Raw genomic sequence first — 24,643 nt, forward strand, 5'->3', positions numbered from 1 at the left:
CCATACACAGATAACCTTAAAAAGTAATAAATGCATATACATATATAAGAACACTTTCAATTTCAATTTTAAAGTCATACTGTACGACCAAGACAATGTCTCAGTTACACATATTTTGTTAAAATTTAATAACACAACTATTCTTATACAATGCTTTTGCTGTTCTAAACGAAACTTCTTCGCAGACCATCATTTGTTAAGAGACAAATGATTCTATTGCAGGCTTACACACACACACACAAATGTTGTTTATAGAAAATGATGTACAACAAAGCACCGGGAGCCCTTTGGAAAATGTTTTAAAGTTCATCCGGAACGCCACACTCGATCATCTCGACTGTTAGTGTCTCAGTTAAACAAATGTTGTATCTTCGCAGCCTGATTTGGAGTTTCAGTGCGCTCTTCCTCAATGGGCTTTTACAGGAAACCATAATTGAGATTAGAAAGACAAAACCTCTGACTCATGGTGATGTGAAACACACGCTACGCCCACACAAACACCCGTAACAACCACTGCTCATCCCTAGTTTGACATTTTCCCGTCATTGACTTGTTTTCCAGAGGTTGAGGTTTTCTCATAAGCAGCCAAATGACACTTCAGTTGTTTGTCATGATTTCCCACACTCCTTTCAAATATAATGGCTGTGGTTGTGGACCTTTGTAGTTTTAGGAGGATGTCAAACCCACAAGAATTATCTCCGGAGGTTTGGTAAGGTTTCATGAGTTTCTTGGTTGGCTGGACATTGAAACAGTGCCTTGAACCAAACTTCTTCCTTCATACATATCTGACACATCTTTGATGAACTGTCATGTGCATCATACCACGCTTAAATTTACTATTTGCAGTATACCCAGTAGTTAATGTACTGCGCAAAGTACACTGTAAAAAAAACTTTAAATCTTAAGTTAAACAGCTTCATTACATTTTAAATTATATAACCTTTAGGAGTCAATTAAACTTAAATTATACTAAACTGACTTCAACAAATATAGTTGTATTTTCAATAAGTCCAATAGTTCAATATAATTAAGTTGAAATGACTTATTAAAGCTAATTATATTTAACTTTCAGGCAGCTAGTCATTGTTTTTACAGTGTATGCAGATTATTTGTCCCCAGATGACCTATAATAAACTTTTGAGTATTTTTTTGAGTAAATTTGAGTAATACAACAGATTACATTGAGCTGAATACCATCTCCCACAATGCAATTCTCTTGACTCTTCACCTCCAGTGTGTCAAGCAGAGATAATAAGTCACGATTTGTAATTGTTAATTTTCTTAAAAAATTCAAATTTTTATTGTTAACAAACTAGATTTTTCATTTTCCAAAAATGCTCAAAACTTGATTAGAATGACAGACGATTGTGTTTTGTGTATTCAAAGTATGTACAGTATGCAGAAAGACAGTATACTCCAAACCGTTTTATATACATCTCTTCAAGCAAACACACTCTAAAAATGTCACAGCATCCCAAAAAATAAACGACAAATTTCTACATACTCACCATACATCAATACTCTCTTAGCGCTGTAAAAAGAACGTGAAAGACATCGGCAGTCCAAAAGCAGAAGTAAACTGGTGCCACTCGCGTTGTGTGACTGGAATAAACCATCGACTGGAGAATGGGGGAGAGGAAAGCCAATGTTTTGTTAGCATGACCCAGAAAGGGCAGGTCGCTACCGTGGGAGAGGGAAGGCTGCTGGGAGTGAAGAACAGATAAACCTCACTTCCTAAAAGGAGACTCCTACCTCGGTTTCGTGGATAACGGTGAAACATGCGCATATGGGGAAGTTGTAAAAAGTTATTGAGGCTACGTAAACTGTAACCGCAACCTTATCGTAAAGTCATGGTAAACATCAGTGGACTCTGAGACGCTGTGAAACCAGGAAAAGAATCTACAAACCACTGCAGACAAATTCTGCTTTCAAGTCATGTTGGAATGATGGTATATATTAGATGAGTGTGCCTGAATGCAAGCACAATGCTGGACATATCAACAGGAAACTAATAACAAAGAATCGTGGTACAAGCAAAATTTGATTTGAGTCAAAATGGGTAGTTAAATGTAAAACAAAATGTACAATTTCATCCAACTTTGCCCCAATCTTTTAAACAAACGGGAAGTGTTTCTATGAGATGTTGCTTCTCGTAAACACTTCAATGTTACTTCTCATTTCATTTCACCCACACCCCATTAAACACCTAATGCACAGCCTTCAGAGTTCATTTTGCTGCAGAGGAAATGAAAAAAATATATTCTGTCCGTGTCTGAAAGTGAAAAAGAAAGAAAGGCATATAAAATAGCTTGACGCATCTACAGTACTTTTTCAAGAGCACAACTACATCTCATTGTGATTCTAAATTCAGTAGGAACACCCAAAGAGGACCTGAAAGCAGAACACCACATTGACAAATATCAGTTTGACTATGGAGTCTCACTAATGACTGGTCTTCGTCTCTTCCATCCTTTCATGCTCCCGCTACATTTTATGTACAGTATTTCTCAACTGATGATTATATATTTCTATATAATATTTTAACTCATGAACTCGCAAACAGACCCCACAAATGGCTATAAACAAATCTGTATCTGTATCTGTGTGTGTGTGTGTGTGTGTGTGTGTGTGTGTGTGTGTGTGTGTGTGTGATAAATACAACAGTGTTTAAAAGGTCAAATCTCTGCTTTAAGGTCCTCATAAAACTCCCGTTCCCGTATATTTGCACTGCCCATCCCATCACCATGGCAACAAGGCCCCATCACATGAACTATCACTAATTAAATCAATATCTTTCATAATATGTTCACAAGCCATTTTATTGGCAACAGGAACGGCCAACCAGAAGCCTTCTCAAAGCACTTCAGTGCCCTATTACAGGAAAAATGCTACAGAACATTCCCGGGACTACGATGCCGACAATAAACAAACGCTGCCGTAATATGGAGTAAATGATGAAGAGAGAAAGCGAGAGTGAATGAGGTCATGATGTATGCTCTGAGTGTTATGTAAGAAGACCTTTAAGATGTCTTGACGAGGTTGAGGAACAGTAAAGGTCCCTCTGGATCAGCCACAGAACTTTTAATGTAGACAAACCATTAAAAATGATGCACTATTTCGAGACAGCTCACACCCACAGACCGCCCACCGTCCATTCACAGACCGTATGAAGAATACTACGCACAAAAAGAACACGGACTGACTGAAATCAACAGTTTAAATCTGATTGGGTTGGTTTTAGGCAACTTCAGGGAGTCTCAAGGGTTTTATTAGTCAGTTTATACAAGCAAAAATATGATAAAACAAGCTGATTTTTCTTAAAGTCCCAGTGAAGTAAAAAATTACAATGCTTACGTTTTCATAAAATATTGCAGCGTTTATTGAACATAGTTTATCAATGTGGGTCATTCTCTTTTTTAGATTTGTGTGCCCGTATAATCTTTAGTTTAATCTGAAAATGCACTTCATTCCTGTAATGACTATCCAACCTAAATGATGTTAGACGGTTTGGGCAGAGCATCCGTTAACTCCTCCCCTTCAACTGTGCAACGGCTGTTTTTATACATACAATCAAATCCCAGAGAAAGACAACCACTGTTTTTCTCATTCAAAATTACATTTCACTCGGAAAAGCGTCAAAATGCAGAAGTAAAAAGAATCGCAACTTCTGGTTCACGGGGGCCTTAAAGCACTTAATTTGTAGAAGGATCACAGGTTAGTTCCATCAAACTTTTGATCGATAATTAAAGTTTTGTTCAACTTAAAGGAATTGTACACTTACCCCTGTTGTCATCCAAGATGTTTATGTATTTTTTTCTTTAGTCGAAAAGAAATTAAATTTTTTGATGAAAACATTCCAGTATTATTCTCCATATAGTGGTGATCTAGTGAAACGATTTTTCATTCTCCAAAAAATAGAAATGTATATGCTTTATAAACACAAATGTTCGCCTTGCTCTGTTCTGCAAAGCGCACACATGACTTCACATAATACGTAATTACGTGTAAAAGGTCACGCTTGATGTAGGCGGAAGTACCGAGTCAGGGTTTATATGTTGAACGTGTAAAAAAGGGAGTTAAAAGGTCAAATAATGATGTCAGACGATTTTAAACTTTGGTAGGGCAGGCCGAAAAAATCTCTCATCTTCTCTTCAATGTCAAGCGTGATCTTTTCAACGTAATTACGTATAACATGAAGTCTTGAGTGCGCTCTATTGTAAATTCTGCGTTGTTTTAATTGGCAGTTTCTTGAACCTGAATAAATGAATCGCTTCTGGAAACAAGTTTTCCAGATTGTATACACACTGTTATACCTGATGAACTAAACAGGTCTTATTTCAGACATAAAATTTACACAATAGGGTTTTTAGTAAGTACTATCTAGTTTGCAACTAATAACAAGAGTGTGAGTAAATGGTGACTGAAGTTTCATTTTTGTGTGAACTATCACTTTAATTTGGTTGTATCATTTGTTCTTCAGGCAAGACTTCTAGGTCGTAAAGTCTGTTCTGCAAAACATCTAAGTAACATTTCGTCTACCATTTTATTCCAGCTCCTGGTCGGAGGATTTATATTTAGTTTGAATGCGAGGTACATATTATGTTTAATAGTGCAACATTTTAATATTTAAAGCAACACCATAGAACAGTGGCTCACGGTTCCCCCATGTGGTTGATGAGCGAAATTGAATGTTACAATGGTTGTAAATAATGTCGCTATAACCTTCCCCTTGGGCAGCCCAATACACGCAAATGTATTAATTAAACTGATGAAACTGGCGAATGCAAAAACGTTGTTAGGAAACCATGTCGTACTCTTCTGCAGGCAGGCAGGGGATGGGCGGGACTGTGTGTTCCGACCCGAACACAGAACTTACAGAGTGTGGTTGTAGCCGCTATGAGTCTGTTTAGGTAGCAGCCGCAGTTAAAGAGTTGTTCCACCACTGAAATAATTTTAGAGACATTATATTAAGGCCAAAAAACTACAAAGTGTTGCTTTAATAGTGTGTTAGTTACTACGCCACAATTAAGTTCAGCTGTGAATTACGTAAGGCTAAAAAACAGGATACTGGAATTATAGCTGGTACTGATGACAGCGTGATGTGGGGGCTGTTTGACTGTGTGAAATATGTCTGAAGCTCTGCAGCACGTTCAGAAAGATTCCAGTGTTAGAAATAAACAAATGAGTTTTTAACAAGATCCCCAGTCACTTCAGTCTGACCTTAACGGTTTGAATTTCAGAGTAAATTGTTTTGTGCATCTGCAACAACAAAATGTATGCTTTGCAAAGAAACCTTCTTATACAGGCATCAAACATTTCCAACTATACTGAACAAAAAAGCAAACCGTCAACGTACAGTGCATCCGGAAAGTATTCAGAGCGCTTCACTTTTTCCACATTTTGTCATGTTACAGCCTTGACATTTTAGTTCACCAAGTCATGTTTAGTAGTAGTAGACCAGCCGGGTATTTCTCACATTCAATTTTTATTACAGATTTTTAAATGGTATACAGTATGGAAGGAGGCAATTTCGAGCCCAGGGTAGTTAGAGTAACTAATAGCCAGCTGGTCTACTACTACTAAAACATGACTTGGTGAACAAAAATGTAAAATTTACGTTGCTTTGGATAAAAGCGTTTGCTATAGGAATCAAATAGATGTCTTCTGATTTCGCTGAGATGTGTTATGCACCAGATGGATATTGTTGTATGAGACCACAGGAGACAGTACGTACTGTCACAGTACACGGTTGCCAATGATAATAAAGATAATTTACATATAAACCTCTTAAATGAACAGTAGCAAACTTCTGGGGCAAATGTTGACTCACTACATGTGCAAGAAAGCATGTGATAGCTGACATCTAAATAGACATCAACATAAGTGAGAGATGAAGACTCGCTCCTAAGGTCGAGACGGAGAAAAAAGACTAGCCTTATGAAGGGAAGGGAGAGGTTTTCCCAAGTTCCAGGAGTGGCGTGGACCTTTCTCTCAGCGGAATGTGATTGTTTGAAGTGGTTTCCTGAGGAGTGTTTTCAAAAGGAAATCGCTCAGTGGGGGAAGGCTGGCAAAGTCCAACCTCTGCCCCCGAGAGCTAGAAATACCCCCACACTCCTGCCCCGAGAAATCAGCCCAAGCCAACCCAAAGCCACCTTGAAAGGAGCGAGAGCCAAAGAGGAGGTCCACCCAAACAATCATATAGGCACACTCTGGATGGTTATGAAGAGGGCCACACACGTCTCTTTTGGGGCTTAGAGACTGTCCAGGCGAATTATAAGGTAACAGTGCTCGCTTTGAGCTGACAGCATGGGCATTACGCAAGAGAGAAAACAGAAAACTGAGAGATAGAAAGCAAAGGTTTGAGAACGGCCATCTACGGTCTCTTAATGAAGGTGCTCAGACATTGTGTCGCTGGGTGATGCGGGTGAGGTCACCAAATACAATCACACAATCTACATTGTCTAACCTTAAAATATGCATGAATAAATTCCCATCTGACAAACGCATATTAGAAATACACTTTACACATACAAGTGCTGCACGATTAGTTTCCCACATTGACCACATGTGAGGAAGTGAGTGGCTTTTTCTTGTTGGAAAGGGGCTTTTTGAGGAGCGATGACACACACGAACAATCTGTTAAATCTTAAGCGCACATGACAGAGCCTAAGTGACCTCCCTTCGTTATTGAAGGAAGTGGAATTCCTCGCAGGGTGCGGATTACACAAACAAAACACACTTAACATAAAAAACACTGCCTTGTTGACGGTGGATAGTGACCAGCTGGGAAAGCTCTGATAAATTGCTTGACTCACATTTGCAATCTGGCCAAGAGTGTTGAACTCGCAGTCGTAATCGACAGAGCGTCTTTTTGTGCGTAAGTGAGAGAGACAACACGTTAAACAAAGTAAATTATTGATATGCTTTTCAAAGCTGTTGTGTTTAACTCCTGCGCACTGGCTGTATCAAATCGACTGCAAATAACAAATGCAATTGTATTCAAAGCAAAGACTATGGTCGATTTTTGGTGTTTGGATTTATCAAATAAAATATTAAAATAGGTAGGCCTGTCATAAATGCACACTATTGGTTGATCCAGAATTTTTTAAATGTCAGGCTGCTCATTCAGAAATTTAAAAATGGCGCACTTATGGATGTTCCTGCGCATCAAACTGTGATAGGAACTAGAGACTTGATCTTGTGGTTTTGGTCTATAGACCAACAGTGTTGTTATCATTTCTCTAAGGAATCTCATTATTCAATGGGTCAATGTCTCGGACTTGGATTTGTGTCTCGGCTTAAAGTCTCTGTTTAAGTGCATGCAGGAACAATGGTCCAACAAAACAAAGCGTGCATTGGTGATTTATGATTAAACATAAAATGAAGAGGCTATGAAATTTCTCAATTGTAGCTATAGTAATCGGCCTAGATGAGACATTATGCCATATATAAATTATTCTTTTAAAAAAACCTGATGAATTAATGCATATATAGTTCTTACTGTGGCTACCCAACTATTTACATGAATCAGAACTCAAACTTTCTATTCAATGAATGCGAATGTTTTGAACAGAGAGGTCATAGTTACGGCAGTAAGAACACTCTGATGTCATGAAGTGATTAAATCATTAGATTTTCCGGTAAAACGGTTTTCCAGCTCAACTTTGATAAGCAATTTGACATTCATTGTTAAAATGTGCTAAATAAATGTGCTTCAAAAGGTTATTGGAAGCGATGTCATAGAAGAACCTGTTTTGGTTGCTCTGTTGAACACAAAATTTGATATTTTGAAGAAAGTAGCAAAGCAAACAGTTCATTAAAATTTTTCCTTCCAGGGTATTCAATGGTGTCCCAGAAATGTGATTTTTTTTCAAACATATTTCTTTGTGTTGAACAGAACAAAGAAATGTATACAGGTTTGTAACAGCTTGAGGGGGGGGGGTAACTCATGGCAGAATTTTCTTTTTCAGGTGGAGTGTCCCTTTAAAAGAACCATTTCTTGTCAACTTTTTAGTCTAAAGAACCCTTTCCGTTACAAAGAACCGTTTATGCAACAGAAACCTTCTACATATGTTAAAGATATTCATTCTTTATAGTTCACACAGCCAAAAACGGTTCTGGCATAGTGAAGCACCTTTATTTTTAAGAGTGTGCAGTAGCCATCTTAAAGAAATACTAATACATCTTATCATAATTATCACAATAGACATCTTATTAAAAATACGTTTGACTTTCTCGATTCTGTTTTATGTATAGAATCAGTCATTTTATTTTGAGTATCTGATAATCTCCAACTAACAATGGTGCAAAAGTGCACACTTCATGTACATTAAGATGATTCAAATCAATCCAAAACAATCCTATTATTATATTTTTACAACATAGACAAAACATACTTAACATCTCTAATAAACAGTATGGGGTGGATTCCCGGACAGGGATTATTTGAAGTACCCTAGTTTAACTAAGACCTAGTCCTGGTTTAAGATGTTTTTAAAAACATACTTTGTCTTGAGACAAAACAATCGTAATACTATCTTTTCAGATATGTCAGTGCAAGCAGTTTTTAGATAAAGACAAGTCTGACATTTCAGTTAGTCTGGGACTAGGCTAAACCCTCTCTAGGAAACTGCCCCTAAATATTATACACAGTATGTACCCTGCAATGAAGTTCAGTTCACAAATAAAATTCTTGTATTATGCCAAAGCAATAAACTGCGTTGTGACGGAGAGAAAAAGCAAGCATGCAGTGAAAATCATTGTGATAGGCCTATAAACCTACCCTGTCCTCTAACCATTTAATTCTATTGACTTCACCAAAGACTTTTTTGACAAAATTGACTTTTTTTCTAAAGGTTTTAGACTAGCAGCTCTTAATCTGGGTCTTGGGGGTCTGGACTTTGAAGAGTTTTATATCAGCTTTGTTGTGATTACTCCCTGTGCCGTCTAGTTCTTTACTCATTACCGGTAATAATTCAATCCCAGTTCATGGAAGAGAGCGGGAGGGTGTACAGGGGGGTAAGAGAGTGAAAACGAGCAAAGCGCTGGCCCGAGCATTCAGTGGTGACACGAAACGGAAGTCAGAGTTCAGCAATCTCCTTTTCCTCTTTTCTTCAATTCATGACCTCTCTCCACACTCTGACAGTGAGACTCGCTCGATAACTCACACGAGCACAAGCATACACAACAAGCCAGGACGCACGCATCTGTTAATGCTGACAAAGCAAACCACTAATTATCTCTGAAACATTGAAAGAGAACGGTTCTTGACTCCCACAGCACTGCGCATTTGTCTGCCTTATTTGAGACATTCAGTTCAGTTTACGAGTCTCTATCCTAATGAGCTGAATCATGAATTGAATCAGGTGTGTTAAATAGGGGAGACACATCAAATGTGCGGTGCTCTTTTGCATGTCCTGGAACAGCATAAGTCAAACCTTATGACAAATTCCAATCAAAACCATAAACTCCCATTCATGAATGCTATTTCTTTTATTTCTTGGTAATTTACTCTAGACAATTAGCATAGATGGACATCTAACAGAGTCCCGTGTATCTCTTGGAAGAAAATCGGTCTGTGCTACAAATAAATGTAAGAGTAGCACGTGTGCGAAACAGTTTGGAAGGTGCATTAGACTGAGCCGCTTGTTTGTGTGAAGTGCATTTGTCGTTGGCGCACCACTATCTTTTTCTTTTTTCTTTTGTTCTTGCAATTAAAACTTGTTTTCCGGCTGTATCGAGTCCATTGATCTAGAGCCCTCTTATCTGCGCGATGTGGGAAAACATGGAAGGAATCACGAAAGCGGAATTCTACTATTTAAATATGACTGTCCTCTGCTTGTTCCATGTGTCTATGAGTGAATGAGTTGCATACTTTAGCATGTTAAAAGCGTGACACTCGTGGATTTGTCTGTATCTTACTATACCATGACATGAATACATGATCTTCATCCACAATTTATTTTACAAGCATTTCACAGTTTAAATGAAGCTAATGTCAAGCACACTGACGCTCAAGCAAAATAAAAGTCAGCTTAATTTGAACCAGATGAAAAAATAATTAACTTGTAGTAAATTTATAAACTGTAGTAAACACTATAGTATACTTTAATAAAGAACAATATACTCTGTGCAAAAAAGGTGTTGTACAGCCCTTTCTGGAATCAAACACAAGGATTTGTATACTAATACTGTATATATAGTATACAAAAAATGAAAATGATTTTAACTTAGCCTTAAATTCTTCATTAAATCAAATGGCCTGCACAAGTCATATGAATGTAATAATTATATATTACTTGTATGTAGGATAAAACGAAGATAATATATTTGTATCAGTCATGTTAACATGACCTCTCCTCAAAGACGTTGATGTTATTCCAGCTATGCCTCCAATGTTAATATTACGAATTATATTCTTCATATCATAATAAGCATTTGTGACATAAATGAATCGCAACTAAAGTACTTTTATCTCTGCTGAGCCATGACAGAGCAAACTTGCATCAATTCAAATGTCTTATGTATAACCATAGGCCTAACCTAAAATCTGATAAGGTTGACAGTAACAGTGATGTTGATCCAAGAACATGATCTTCTTGGCTAAATCAAAGTGAGCATATCAAAACAATGATCTCTGGCCCCGGTAAGTCAAAAAAAATCGATGCAGCTTCAGATATGCATTTTTTGAGCTCATTTCTGTAAAGTCAACTTGCGACGGCTGTCAACAGCAGAACAACCTCTCATTCAAAAAAACCCACCACACAATACCAACAATACTGACAAGCACTGTACCACACACATCGCAAGCACATGAAAGACATTGCCTCCCCCCTTTCATTTCCTCTCTCTCTCTCCCACTCTCTCCTCCCTCAGAGGGACCATAAACACATGCAGAATGCTCTAAGAGAGGGAGGGAAAAATGCAAGAGAGCACGAGCAAACAGACAAACAACATGCAATATCGCAGTCGGGAAGGTCTGAGAGGGAACGAGAAGGGCGGGACACGAAAAGGGGATGATAGAAGCAACAGGGGAGTTCTTAGACAGAATGATGATAGTGAGAAAGTAAACAGTTTGGCCTTTGAAATGTGCCAGGGGGGCTGCTTACTTCCTGCTACATGACAAAACAAAGGAAAGGTACAAATAAAAGTAATGCTCAAGAGACTAAAAGAGGAAAGTTAAGAGAGTTTACAACTGTGGAGATTATTGCGTGTGCTTTAATATATTGATCTGTGGTGTTGATTGAATTGATTCCGGTATACGCAGCATTTCCCAATACCGTACTTCCAATCATTGTTTGTTCTATCATTGTCCTCACTGTCCCTAGCAGCAAAAAAAAGAAAAATCGGAAATATTTATCAGCTATCTTATAAAAGTCTTCATTTCAACATTTAAAGTTTAAGGGCCCCACCTGGTGCAATGAGGAGTGCAATGTGTTTTTTTGCTAATTTCAGCACTGACGCGGCTTTCATTTTCAAGTCCAGTTTAAATAGCAACGTTTTTTGCCCATTTGTGCGCCCATGGGCGTGCTGGTCTGAAAATGAGGTGTGTTGAGGTGCATTGTTGACGTATCGCTATGTAAAAAGCATGTTAGTAAAATGCACCTTTAGGTGGGTGCAGAGCATATATACACGTTTTAACCTCATGCACGAGCAGATGTGTTTCCTCTCTCGAGAAGCGTCCAGTGTTTACCTTTGCGAATTACGCTGCGTATATAGTGAATCCCCCATGGCGCAAACGCAACTGGCTCTAAAAGGGAATAAGAGATGAGTCTCTGGTTGGTGTACTGCACGTTTTGCCCCGAAACACACCCATTGCTCATGAAGAGAATAGGGACAATCCTTTAAGACAATGACAATGCGTGTCAATAAAAATCTATTTGAACATTGTACTGGTGCTGTAATTTTCTATCCGTTTTGCCCAAAATGACCTCAGTCCCTGTCAGATTGAAGCATCACACCACAGGAGAACTTTGCTAGTGTAGCGCCAAATAACCCCTCACATAAATCTTTGCTCACATAACGTTTTTCTTTCGAGTTATTTCCCCACATAAACAGGGTTATATGAAATCTGCAGACTCTTTTGTTAATCCCACCCTAACATTTGGGGAAAATCTGCAATATAGAAAAGGTGCATGTCAAGACCATATTTATAAATTATACTGTTTCGACAGGGCTTGTGACGTTATTATATTGATTTTAGTTAGTTAGTTTCCGCATGTTCACAACACAACTTAAAGATAACTTAAAATTAAACTTGGAATTCGTCTGTTGTTCATTCTTGCTTTGAATTTGAAACGATACAGCGGTGTCTTTTAACAAATAAGTTAAAGTGCGATTAGTTACGTTTTACACTATTTTTTACACTAGTTTACACACACTATTTTTACTTCAAAATGGTGTAGAATAAGTGTGTGATTTGGGATGCACCTTGTTCATGTTCTTTTGTGTTAACCGCACTAATGGTGTCCAGGTATGTCTCGTTACCCATGATTGTTTTATATATACCTCATCAAATCTGGCCTCAATGTCTTGTTAACAAGTAAAGCCACATTCAAATGTGTATCTCACTTGTTTTAAAAAGTAAAGTCCATGTCTATTTCTAAAGTATACTTTATGTAGAAATTGTGCACGCAGATAGCACATGTACACAAAAAAGATACTTCAAAAGGTACTTCTTTCGCTACCATAGAACCCTTTGGTTCCATAAAGAACCTTTAACATCTGAAGAACCTTTCTGTTTCACAACCTTATAAGCCCCTTTAATTTTAAGAGCGTATGTCTGCAAGATCAGGATCTCCAGATCTGTAAATCTGGAAAACATCTTAGAAAAGGCAGTTTTATATAAATTCCGAGTTATAAAAATCTTTCACACATCTTCAAAATTTTACATTTGTACTGCAACTATATTCCAAGTGAACTTATCAATATTAGATTACTAGTTCAATATTTGTAACACAATTTTAGTTGAAAGTAAACTTTGAAATATACTCTCTGTAAGCTACTATGTCATTCAACTTCAATTACCTTAACAGCTATGGGTCTGGAATGATATGGGGGTTAGTAAATGTATGGATGAATTAGCGGGAAAGTAAAAGAAAACTACAGAAAACATTCTATTTAGGGTCAACCATCCCTCTGTATATAACTTCCATTTGCTTCCAGTTATTTACAGGACATCCCACATAAAACCAAACTGCATCCCTTCCTTTCCTGCAAATATATTCCCTTCACAGTAACACGCATTCACAACAACCCGTTTCCCACAGTCCCCTAGCCTCTCATTCATAAGGTCTTCATTTAGTCTGCTTACAGTGTGCTAACACTCCTGCACCGTTAGATGGGGCTTCCATTGTGGCTGCGGTATGGGTACGGACACAGAACCGTACTGTTGTTGTACAAAAGGCCATTCTGTTCTCTGCCGGCTGCCCTGATGCAGTTAGACACTTGAGCGCACTTCACACGAGCACGTCCCTCTCTTGCTCTACACCAATAAACACAACGTATGACCGCCTGCTGAGAGATGCTGTTTAAAAAGGGATGCAGTTTTAATAATTAAGTTTCAATAGTGGAATAACACCGACAGCTAAAGTAAAGTATCTGAGGTTGCATACGTAATAAATGTGGCCCATATGAGACACACCTTACTTTAATCTTAGTGAAAAAGGACATTTGACTAAAAAATAATTAGAACAGGACTTGAAGCCAGGTGTTAGAGCAACTTATTACATTTTAATGAAAGATTATTAACATTCTTTCAGTTAGCAATATGCAACAATGAATCATGCCCAATTCACTAGTTGTACAAGATGGCATCTGTGAGCTTTTGGCATGCCAGAGTTGACAGAGTAATTTCCAGTTGAATAACAGTGTATGTATTTTTAGCCGGCAAAAATGGGTTATAATTGTAATATACAAGCGATATGACAGATCCACTTTACATTGCCGAGTACTTCGTTAAGCAAAAACAACTCCGTGTTATACGCCCTGAAATTCTCTCGTGCAATCTTGTGCATCTAGCAACTAGATACCTTTTTTATTTCATGTTGACATAAGTATGATATGCAGTGAAATTGTAATACCCTTTGCCATTCAATCTATTAGCAATAATATTCTATTGTAGTTCTGTAGTAAAACCCACTGTTCAAAGCATAATATTGTATAAGGTATTTATCAACAATGTTTCAAACAAACATACTGTGATGAGGAAGGCGGGACGAGAGCCGTGACGCGGGGCCGGTGGCGTGAGTGATAAGTGCAATCAGCTGTGGACGCACCGGTCCCGCATCTCTCACGGAGGAGACCGGGAGCTTAAAAGGACGACCGGCAGGACTGTTGACGAGAGAGGACCGGGCCCGGACATTGTGTTAAGTTTGTGTTTGTTTTATGGCCGGCAGTCGACCGTGTTTATTGTTTGTTTATGTTTAATTAAAGTTTTATTTGAATGTCCGCCGATTCCCTCCTCCTTCCTTTCCTTCTAACGAACTTTATTACACATACCTGCACTTGATTATATAAAACTGCATATAAAAAAAGTTTAATTCATAAAGTTTCATGGCTTTTTAAAATGGAATACCAAGAAAGGTTAAGGCATTCGATTAAAACATGTACGATTATGCATATTTTTAAGTCACTAATCCAATATGACATTGATCATAAACACCTGTGTACACAAGGCCCTTCTTTTACTGACGGACAAACCCAATACTAATAGATTCTCCATTTTTGAAACGCAAAAGAGAAGCACATTCACTGGTGGTCTCCAACTGTTGGATCCTATTGTATATAATTTCCTCACATGAGAGTAAATAGGTAATGTATGTGTAGGGTAAAAAGCCCCCAAAAATGTCTGCTGTTCATGACACGAGAATGCTACGTTGTTTGTCTGTTCTGTATGCTTCGCCACCATCAAATTGAGCATGTCATTGATCAAATAGAACAACACTGTGTGTGTGTTTGTGTGTGTGTGTGTGTGTGTGTGTGTGTGTGTGTGTGTGTGTGTGTGTGTGTGTGTGTTCGTGCGTGCCTGCGTGCGAGAGAGTGCAGTGTTTTCCCCAGGGTGCCTGAATGACGTCACTGATCTGGGCATCAAGGTTACCTCACTCACTGCATGCAGACCATGAAAGGAAGAAGGGAGGATAAGCAGAGGGAAGGAAGGAAGAAAAAATGAGTGAAAGAAGTGAACTGAGTTTTCGCAGGAATACCTCATTTTTTCTTTGCAGTTGAGTAAAGAATAACATTACGCAAATACGTTCCCTTGTCTCCTTAAACTCAAGGGCCAAACCTGTGGGGAGCCGTCACGCTTCTCTCTTACAGACAAAACCGTTGACCATCACACATTTTAAAAGGAAGAATTGGGACTCTTGAGCACATAAGCAATTTATGAGTATGTCATGCATACAGCTTTACTCAAGAGTTATGGTGGAAATGCACCACAGGAATCATGGGAGGGAGCAGTTCTAACGTCATCCTCAGCCGTGGAGCTGTTCTTTACAGGCTATCCTCATCTATTAACTACTTGCTTCCTGCCTTCCTGTGAATTTCTGCTTGTGTAACCCTGACAGATTTCAAATAGCTTCCCTCCTGTTGTCTGAGCTTTCACACAAGCAAAATTGTTTTACTTAGTATTTCTTTGCTTTCAAGTAAAAAAAATCTTAACATCCGACAAGACGCAAAATCAACAAGATATTTTGATTTCTTTAAAAATAATAAAAATAATAAAAATAAAAAATGCAGATTTTATAGCTCAAATATAACTAAACAAACTTCACATATCAGAACATATATTAAAGTTGATATTATTTTAAGTAAACTAACTAACAACTTTTCTTTTACTTATAAACAAGTTCTTGATAGATTAAAAAAAATCCTGAATGCCATATTAAAATATATATTCCCTAAAACCAAGTTTTCAAACCAATTCATTACAATAAGCTTATAACATTGATTTGTACTGTTGACGTGTAATCATTTCACTGCACATTTTTATCTGAGATCATTTGACTTTAACCCTTCAAAAGACCAGTCTGTAAAACTTACATTTTCTGTTTTAAACAGAGATTGCAGATTGCAGCTTTAATATCCTGCACAATTTTGGCCTTCACATAAATTTGCTTAAATGATGCACAGATCATGAGAAAAACAGATTAAACTAATATTTTGTGCCGGGCAGAAAGGAAATGGCTAACGATGCAGCAATGTGGTTAAAATGTAATAAGAGTCATCAGACATTTCGTACATTTAATGTGGGAGGACATGATTAAGAGGAAGAAGAATGGAGTGCTTCACAGTCTAGAGCAGGGGTAGGCAACCTAAGGCACGCCAAGCACATTTAGAAAAATGATTTATTTAATACAAAACTAGTGTTTGTGAAGTTAAGAAAAATATTACTACTAATAATAATAATAACTACTGGTCGTATTCGCATGACAAATTGCCTGTTATTCTGTAATCGTACTCAACATCTTTTACATAAAGTTGTCTGCTTTAGATGTCACGTGTCATCGATTGCTTAGTTTGCGCTCACCGTGGTGCTGAATTTCAGACGAGGTTAAAAAATGGCTACTACGCAAAAGAAGGCAAAAACTGATGTTCGTTCATTTCAGCCCTCTTGGAGAGAAGAATTTGGTTTTGTTTTTCAAAAAGATCGTGCCGTATGCACTTTATGTTTAGAAAATGTTGTGTGCCGTACATCCAGCGTTAAGCGCCATTTTGAAACAAAACACGAAAAATCCTTCAAAGATGAGGCCGATAAGGCAGAGTCCATCAGACGCGCTGTCTCCAGTTATGAGAAACAAACCAGCAGTCTTCGTGTTTTTACTAGTTTGAAAAATAATGCTTCTGAAGCAACTTGCTCATTGCATTCTGTTTTGTGTTTTATAGCCATATAGTATAAGTATACAAATAGTGTCAATCTAAAAAAGATATAATGTACAATTACATGTAATACTAAACGTTGACGTTAAAATGGCACAGTGGTTGCCAAAAAAAAAATTAATGGCACAGCACTTCAAAAAGGTTGCCGACCCCTGGTCTAGAGGCTACCAACAAAGAGAAGGAGAGATTGCAGAATGCAAACCTCAGCCTCTCTCTCTCTCTCTCTCCTGTCATCCTCATGCCAGCTCTCAGGTACTGCAGTGCAGAGCTGGCAGAATGTTAAGCAACCAAATGATGGAAACAGATTAAATTAATGGGAACAAGGAGCAATAAGAAAAAGAGTTTAGAGAATGTATGAAGTGTAAACAGGGTAATGTTATAGGAAAGAGTTTGTGGATGGTCAATAGTTGGTACCAAAATTGGAAATTCTGTCATCGAAAACTCATCACCAAACGAGCTATGTTACACTGGAACTATAACTATTACAATATTTGTATTGGTTGAAATCAAATAAAGTATTATTTGAAAACCTTAAACTAAATGAATACTAGAACTGTTGCATCAACAATAAATAGAAATGGTAAAACTAGAGTTCATCTTATGAACCAAAACTAGAGTTCATCTTATGAACCAAAACTAGAGTTCATCTTATAAACCAATTTTATGATACTTTTATTTTTAAAATCCAGACTTTTAATCGCTTTAAATATGTAAATAATTTTGGGATACATTTTTACCTAAGCAAAATGGAGGTTGACAACAAACTTTATTTATTTATTGATTTAAATCTTGATTTGTTGAATTTCTACCCTGTTTCAGAGAAAATAATGGTTTGTCTGTTGCATTTTAAACCATCTGATGGACAAACAGAGCCCCTAAAGGGTTCAGTGTCCAGACTACCCACAATCCCTGATGTATTTATGATGATGTTTTAAGAAAAACTGCTGGCCAAAACAATGCTGCTCACAAAAGACCTTCTAAAAAGAACATGTGCTCCAGACTGAGATGGTGGATTGCTACACTGATGACCTTAGCTTGGACCCTGAACACACACACACCGGTACAGATTGAGTCTTGGCGTATACAGGAAAGTGTGTCCATCTCCCTGCTCTCACCCACCCAATGGCAGGATGTACCAGTGCTCCCAAGCCCTGAGCAAATGCTTCAGGGGTCACACAGGGGATGACTAGAGAGTGCACTCCACCTCCAGCGAGCTTAACAACCGGCCTTTCCCACAGCAAACCGCACCCTTGAGTCTCCCTGTCCGTCTAATGTGGAGCCAGTGTTTGGTTTTCTCCAATAATGGTTTGGATGGGGATTTGAGAAGTCTTTCCTGGATTACACCAAAGGATGACTGCTACTTACAGAAATAATTGTACAACTACTAGAGGGCTTGAAACTAAATTATAACGTTAGCCTCAGCCGCTACGCATCCAGCAGTGTAAAGATGCATATAGAATTGTAGAATGCCTTTCTCATCTCAGTTGTCATGAGTTAATATATTTCCCTGAATACGTTTTTATAAGGCATAAACATGCAAACAGGATGATGCCGGTTATGTAACATCTTTATCTTCATAACCACCTAATCCAATAAGTGGCAGGCCAGTACGTCTCCTGCCACACCAAACATCAACAAAGCCGTGCCGAAGGTTTACAGTGACTCTGTAGAAATGATTTAACAAAAGCAACATTATTGTTAATTGTAGAAAACCTCAACAATAATTTGGCAACATTTTATGCAGGCTGCTATTGTGCAAACTGAACATAAATAGCGCAGCAATTAAAAAAACTGTGATGTGACTGAAATCTCAGGGCTGCTGCAAGATGTACTGTGCGATCATTCTGATTATAATAACTGTTGCAATTGTGATGGTTGTTAAATGTGTGTAGAGAATTCAGTTGCTTTATGTGGATCATCATTGAACCATAAAACTGTTCTAAAACCATGCATATTGTGAGGTTGTTTACCATCATAAGATTTAATGATTGGCCTTTTTTCCTAAACATTCAGCACAGCTTGGTACACAATATATAACGTGCAGCGGTGCGCCAATGTTCTTGTTAATGCAGATAACTGAGCTGTTTGGAAATGGCTCTCGGTCTGGGAGCAGTAATTGAATTTCAGCATATTGGAAAATGACTAATTGGAGCAGCAGCATTAAATGAACTTCTGTAAATGAGTGTGTTCACGTGTCCTTTTTATTTCCTCTCATTGGTGTCTCTCATTATTTCCTCCTATTGCTTTTTCACCTTTAAATATTAAGTAGGCCTCTATGCATGATACTTGAAGGTTGGTAAAGAGGTGTAGTATCTTTTAAAATTAAATTAATTTAATGCATGGTGAATAGGCAAGAGGGTTCCCACCGACCTACATTAAAACCTATAAGGAATATCACAGAAACTTGTAGGTGAGAACGTGTAACCATCTAGTAACCACCCAACAACACTTAAACAACCAAATGGTTTTCTCCTCACATTCGCATTGGAAAATGTAAACAAATGTTTAACTATAGTAACCATATTATATACGAACTCTACTCCAAAACATTCACAATTTTCCTTAAGGACCTGTACAAACGTAAGGCTCGTGAAAAAAGATGCGCTTGCGCGTCGCTTTTAAAGCAAACGAGTTCCCGTCGCGCGACCCCCAGCGCTCTAGTTGCCATGGAAACATACGCCAGTATATAAACCGCGTGCAACTCAAGATGCTCTCGTGGCCACTCCCTGCAAACAATCGCCTACAAAGTCAAGGGATAAAACCAGTTCGTCTTGCGCTGAAACCGGAGTGGTGAAAACTTCATAAAGGGATCCGTGTTGTTCGGGTTTGACGAGTGTCACCGGGAAACAGTTTGTCACTAAATATAGATGCGTTTACGGATGAAAAAGAATAATCGTATAAACAATGTAATGACGCAGCTCAACGTTTGACGAGACGTCCACCGTTTGTGCGTAAAGACACACGGAAACGCACAATAACAATGTTGAAATGCCAACAACCTCGTATGTAAAGTAGTAAATATTGTAATGAGTTCGGTGCCCGCGAAACACGAGACGGGCGCTCGATAGAAGAGTAAACAGGAAAAACTGCAGGATTACTTCCATTCAGCTTCGGCTCTCTATGTGTCGGGAATCGGTTTCACGGAGGTCACATGCCAGAGAGATGGTCTGCAGATGTATGTGGTGTAATAGTCAGTGCGACTCACGTTATTCCGTAAATCTTGCAGCGCTACACTCATCGTGCAGCATCGGCGCTCCGCACGGGACTATGCCATCATCCCTCGCGCCTGAAACAAACACGATCAATGAGAGTTAAAGAGCGTTCCTCGCGCATTCGCGTTTATCGATCAACACAAAGACTGACAGGAGATGCGTTACCCAATCGCCGAACGTCTTCAGAAAAAGGCGCGCATGATGCTTTGTTTTGCCAATGCCAAAGATCACCCGTCCTCTTCTCTGTGTATTACAACATCGAAAGATGTCTGTGGGTGATAGATTGAGATCAGCCTGTGCGCTCTCTCTCTCGCTCGCTCGCTCGCTCGCTCTCTCTCTCTTTCCCCCGCCCCTTTCGAGCGCGTCGCCGGTCAGTGATTGACTGCGCGCTCCCGTGCCGCATCTGTGTCCCGTGCCGCATCTGTGTCATAAGCATCAAATGGGATGAGCGCTGGTGCACTTTTAAAAATCGCTTTTTTAGATGAGTGGAGTGTGTTTGTTTCTCTCTCGTTCAATGCAAAGATGAATTTATACAAACAGGTTTTGCAGGTTCTTCGTGGCTGTGGGTCTCGACTGGTGGGTTGCAGGTGTGCTTTGTCAGGGTAAACATGAACCAAACTATGCAAAGTAGAAGCACGAACCTGGCCACATTAAATATGACTTTGTATGGAACAAACAGGGTTTGTGGTGACCACAATGTGTGGTGAGTTATTTAAAAGTCCAAAAGTGTCATGATCCTGCCTCTCCTTGTCTTGGTTTTCGAGTCTTGTGGCAGGATCATGTCAGTCCCATGTGTTTTGTGTGGAGAAGGAGCATTGTTTTGGTTTGAGAAGCCATGCTCTCTCTCCGGTGAGTCACGTCCTTTAGTCCCGCCCCCTTGTTTCCCCGTTAGCGGTCCATTAGTGTTAGTCTTGTCTCCAGCCCTGGTCCATCTTTCCCTTAGTGTTTCATTCCCTTCACCTGCCTCGTGCAATCCTCCTGTTAGCTTTCCCTTAGTGTTTCATTCATGTCACCTGCCGCCACTCTCCCTGTGTCATCAGTCCTTGTTAGTGTTTCCCCTTATCAAGCCCCAGTTTCCCTCTGTCTCTTGTCGGTTCATTTTGCACTTTGCACATTTACCCTTCCTAGTCTGTCTGGATTACCTGTGTTCCTGTTCCCTGGACTCAAGTTTGTGGTCTTAGTTTGTTTTCCTTAAGACCTTGTTTGTTTTGTTCCCCTTGTGGGAAGTTTTAGTTTTCAGTCTTGTTTGTTCATGTTTTCCCCATCGAGGGTCTTTGTTTTGGATTAAAGTCTTGTTGTTCGACACATGTCTGCCTGCGCTTGGGTTCTGTCCACATTAACAAAAAGCCTAAAGTTGTCACTTTCTATTTGATCTGTGCCATGTAGCCTTTCATATTGTTGAGCAGACGATGGTAATAATAAGCTATTTCAATATTTCTTTCCAGATCGTTCATATCAGAACAGTTGCTTCAAAGGACCTAAAACGGTTCTTCGTGACAAGGCATCAGATTATAAAACTCTTTTATTTCTGATATTTAAAAGAAGAGTTTGTTCCCAAAATGAGAACTTAGTTACTAAGGCTTAAATCAAAACAAATCAACTGCAAGTTGATTGTTATTAATTGTAATACACAATAAAACATGATTTAAAAAAAAATTAAATTCTCAATTTGGAAATAAACTCTTCATATCAGAGTTATTTCATAAGAAACTTTCTCGCGTGCAGGAAACCGCTGGAGATCACTGGTGATTGAAAACATATTTTACATGAGTTAAGCTCGGATGGGGTTATGAAACTGATTTGAGCGTCTCTCTCTGTCTGGGAAGGAGCGTAAACACCTGGCTGATATCTCTGCATCTTGGAGTTCACCCAGCCCCCACATCACTTAAATGAAATGGCACCTGCGTAAAGAGCTGCTGGCTCGAAATCAGAAAATACATTACACTCATTGGCTTGTAGTATCCATAAGAAAGATACAAAAATTGCATTTGTTATTCCTCAGGTGTAGCCACCAACTGAGTTTGTGACTGTGGCATTACTTACATTACTTTACTGCAGCCTACTTTCACCCGGTCCCTCTGAATCAAAGTGATGGACCTGTCGAATACTATGAATTGTTTATTGTAAGTGTTGTTTTATTTTAAAACGCATTTACTGGTTGGTTCACACCAAACAAAGTAAAGCAGCAACATTGAACACACAGCTCAATTCAAATGCACTTTGTGATCGATAGCTGAAGGTTGTAACTCTTAGGTGTTTTCCATTAACTCCTGTATGCGTAATATAACTCGGCACTCAACTCCTGTCTTCATTTTCTCCCGTATGCCAGATGGGAAAGCAAGGTTACAGGACAGATATTTCTGCTGATAGCTCTGTCTGCTTCTCATCTCTCACCTTGAACAAAGACCAAGGCCTGCCAAGAACCCAACTTGATCTCATGCAAACACTCCAAAAAGTAGATGTGCTGTTTGTTTGTTTGTTGAAATCAGTTCTCTTTAGAGCAAATGTGATAGAAATTTACTCTAGTGTTGTATTGTCTATTCAGATTCATGGCTGGAACAAAAAAAGGTAGTCTTCGTCCCCATCGTCATATTTTTATTATGTGTTTAAACCTAATGATCTCGGGGAATCCTGTAAAGTGAAGATGACTGAAAAGGAAAGATATTCACATTTCTCGCTTAAATTTTGAAGCCTGTTCTGTTTATTCCCATTGACAATTTCTCCTACTTACTTCTGGATGTCTATTCAATGATGGTTTTGTCTCTGCCTCCAACAGAATTTTGTTCACCTACCCCCTCCTTTTCTCTGAGAAGGTCAGGTTTTGCTTTTGGGTGAAATGTACAAGCCCTGCATGTGGCCTAGTCACATATTCAAAATAATATTTTGGGTTCAATGCAAGTTCAACTGGATTGGCAGCGCATGTGTCTTGCCTTTGCCACCTAAAATAAGTTTGACTCTATCTCTGTTTAGGTTTGTTTATTTCAATAAATAATCAAGATCATGTGACACTCTTGGCGGTGTTTATTAGTTCTACAGCGTGTTGTTCAGGTCTACTCATTCTGTGTCAAAAATGACAGTATCTTTTTTGATGCATTCTCATTCACTTTCACAGACTGAACATTACATGTAGCCTACTTCACCCAAAAATACTCAAACTTAACCAAACTAATACTGGATATCAAAGTCAAAGTGCGATTGCAACAACACTGTGAATTATTGCACAAATCACTGCAAGAACAAAATTCATGCAACTTACTCATAAAACTAGAGCAAAAGTGCCTTTTAACTCGAGACATGAAATTAAGACATTTCTCAAAATGATTGTCTGAGAGGCACTTGCGTTTTGGAGGAAAATGTGTGTCTGCTAGTTTAAGGCAGATATGGCCATACTAACTGAATATGCTGCAAGCTGATCATGCGACATCGCTAACGCTAACACTTTACAATAAGGTTGTATTTGTTAACATTAGCTAATGCAACATATCACTGAACAATACTTCTAGAACATTTGTTAATTTTAGTTTATGTTAATATCAGTATTTACTAAAACACTATTATAATCAAATGTTGTAACTGTTTACAGTTGTTATTGCACCATGAAATAACATGAACAATTGTATTGACATTAACTTACATTTACAAAAATTAATACATGTCGAAAATCCTCTTGTTAGTTCATATTAGTTTGTGTTTACGCATGTTAAAATTTTAAAGTATCCAATGGCCCAGAGATTTGAGAATTTTCTTGAAAAATAAGTTATAAAAGAGAAAGTAAATAAAAGATCAGCTCCCTACTCAAAACTAAGCTGATAGTAATGATTCATAATTTGTTGTCATGATTCTGCCTCATCATGTCATGTCTTTCTTGGTGTTGTGGCAGAATCATGGCAGGGCCACACAGTTTGTGTAGAGAGAACCATTCTATTGTCAGTCACGACATGATGTGCTTTCTCTACGGTCTCGTCTTTGACCCCGCCCCTCTCGTTTCCTCGTTAATTCCCTTGTTAATTATCCCTTGTCTGGTGTTTGTTTCACTCCATCATGCGTTTTATTTTTGTGTTATTAAAGTGATTCATGTGTGCGCTGCTGCCTGCGCTTGGGTTCTTTTTCCACCCTCATTCCTGACATTTGTTATGTCAGGTACAATTTTGTGGGAAATGTCACTTTGACCTTTTTAATCCCGTGTAAAGAAAAGCACGTTAAATCACCTGTTTCAAATAAAGATGACAATATCTGACAAAAGTTATAGATTACAGATTTAAGCATAAGTATTCGCTGTTCTTCTGAAAGCTGATATGTTTTCGGGAAATGATACTTGGGCCTACTTTTATACTTTTACTCACTAATCTATGAATAGCACTTTTTAATACTTTTTATTGGTTAGATATTCGCAAAATCCTGTGACAAACATAAAGGATGACTTATAACACATTTTTATGACAAAAAAATAAAAATCCCAAAATATGAAGATGTGAGGTTTCAAAAGGACAGCAGCCACATGAGTAATTAAAGCCACAGACTAATAAATGTCACACAGTAGAATTCCTTACAATTGT

The 24,643-nt window shown here is 38.4% G+C and overlaps 1 protein-coding gene across 2 annotated transcripts in view; it reads right to left on the minus strand.

The window, feature by feature from the left end:
* The window catches only part of ece2b (endothelin converting enzyme 2b), a 48,982-nt gene extending 28,494 nt beyond the window's left edge, over nt 1-20,488 (minus strand). Inside the window, exons 1-2 of one of the 2 annotated variants that reach the window (XM_079481196.1) lie at nt 20,253-20,488; nt 20,081-20,161 (exon numbers count right to left, since the gene is read on the minus strand). In XM_079481196.1, the coding sequence (XP_079337322.1) occupies nt 20,081-20,113 (33 nt within the window). In that variant the 5' untranslated portion in view covers nt 20,114-20,161; nt 20,253-20,488. Of the gene's footprint in view, nt 1-1,508; nt 1,754-20,080; nt 20,162-20,252 lie in introns of those variants that run through there. The other variant, XM_079481197.1, reaches the window with a different exon arrangement.
* Between the last annotated feature and the right edge of the window lie 4,155 nt (nt 20,489-24,643).

Source organism: Barbatula barbatula (assembly GCF_947034865.1).
Source record: "Barbatula barbatula genome assembly, chromosome: 19".
NCBI lineage: Eukaryota > Metazoa > Chordata > Actinopteri > Cypriniformes > Nemacheilidae > Barbatula > Barbatula barbatula.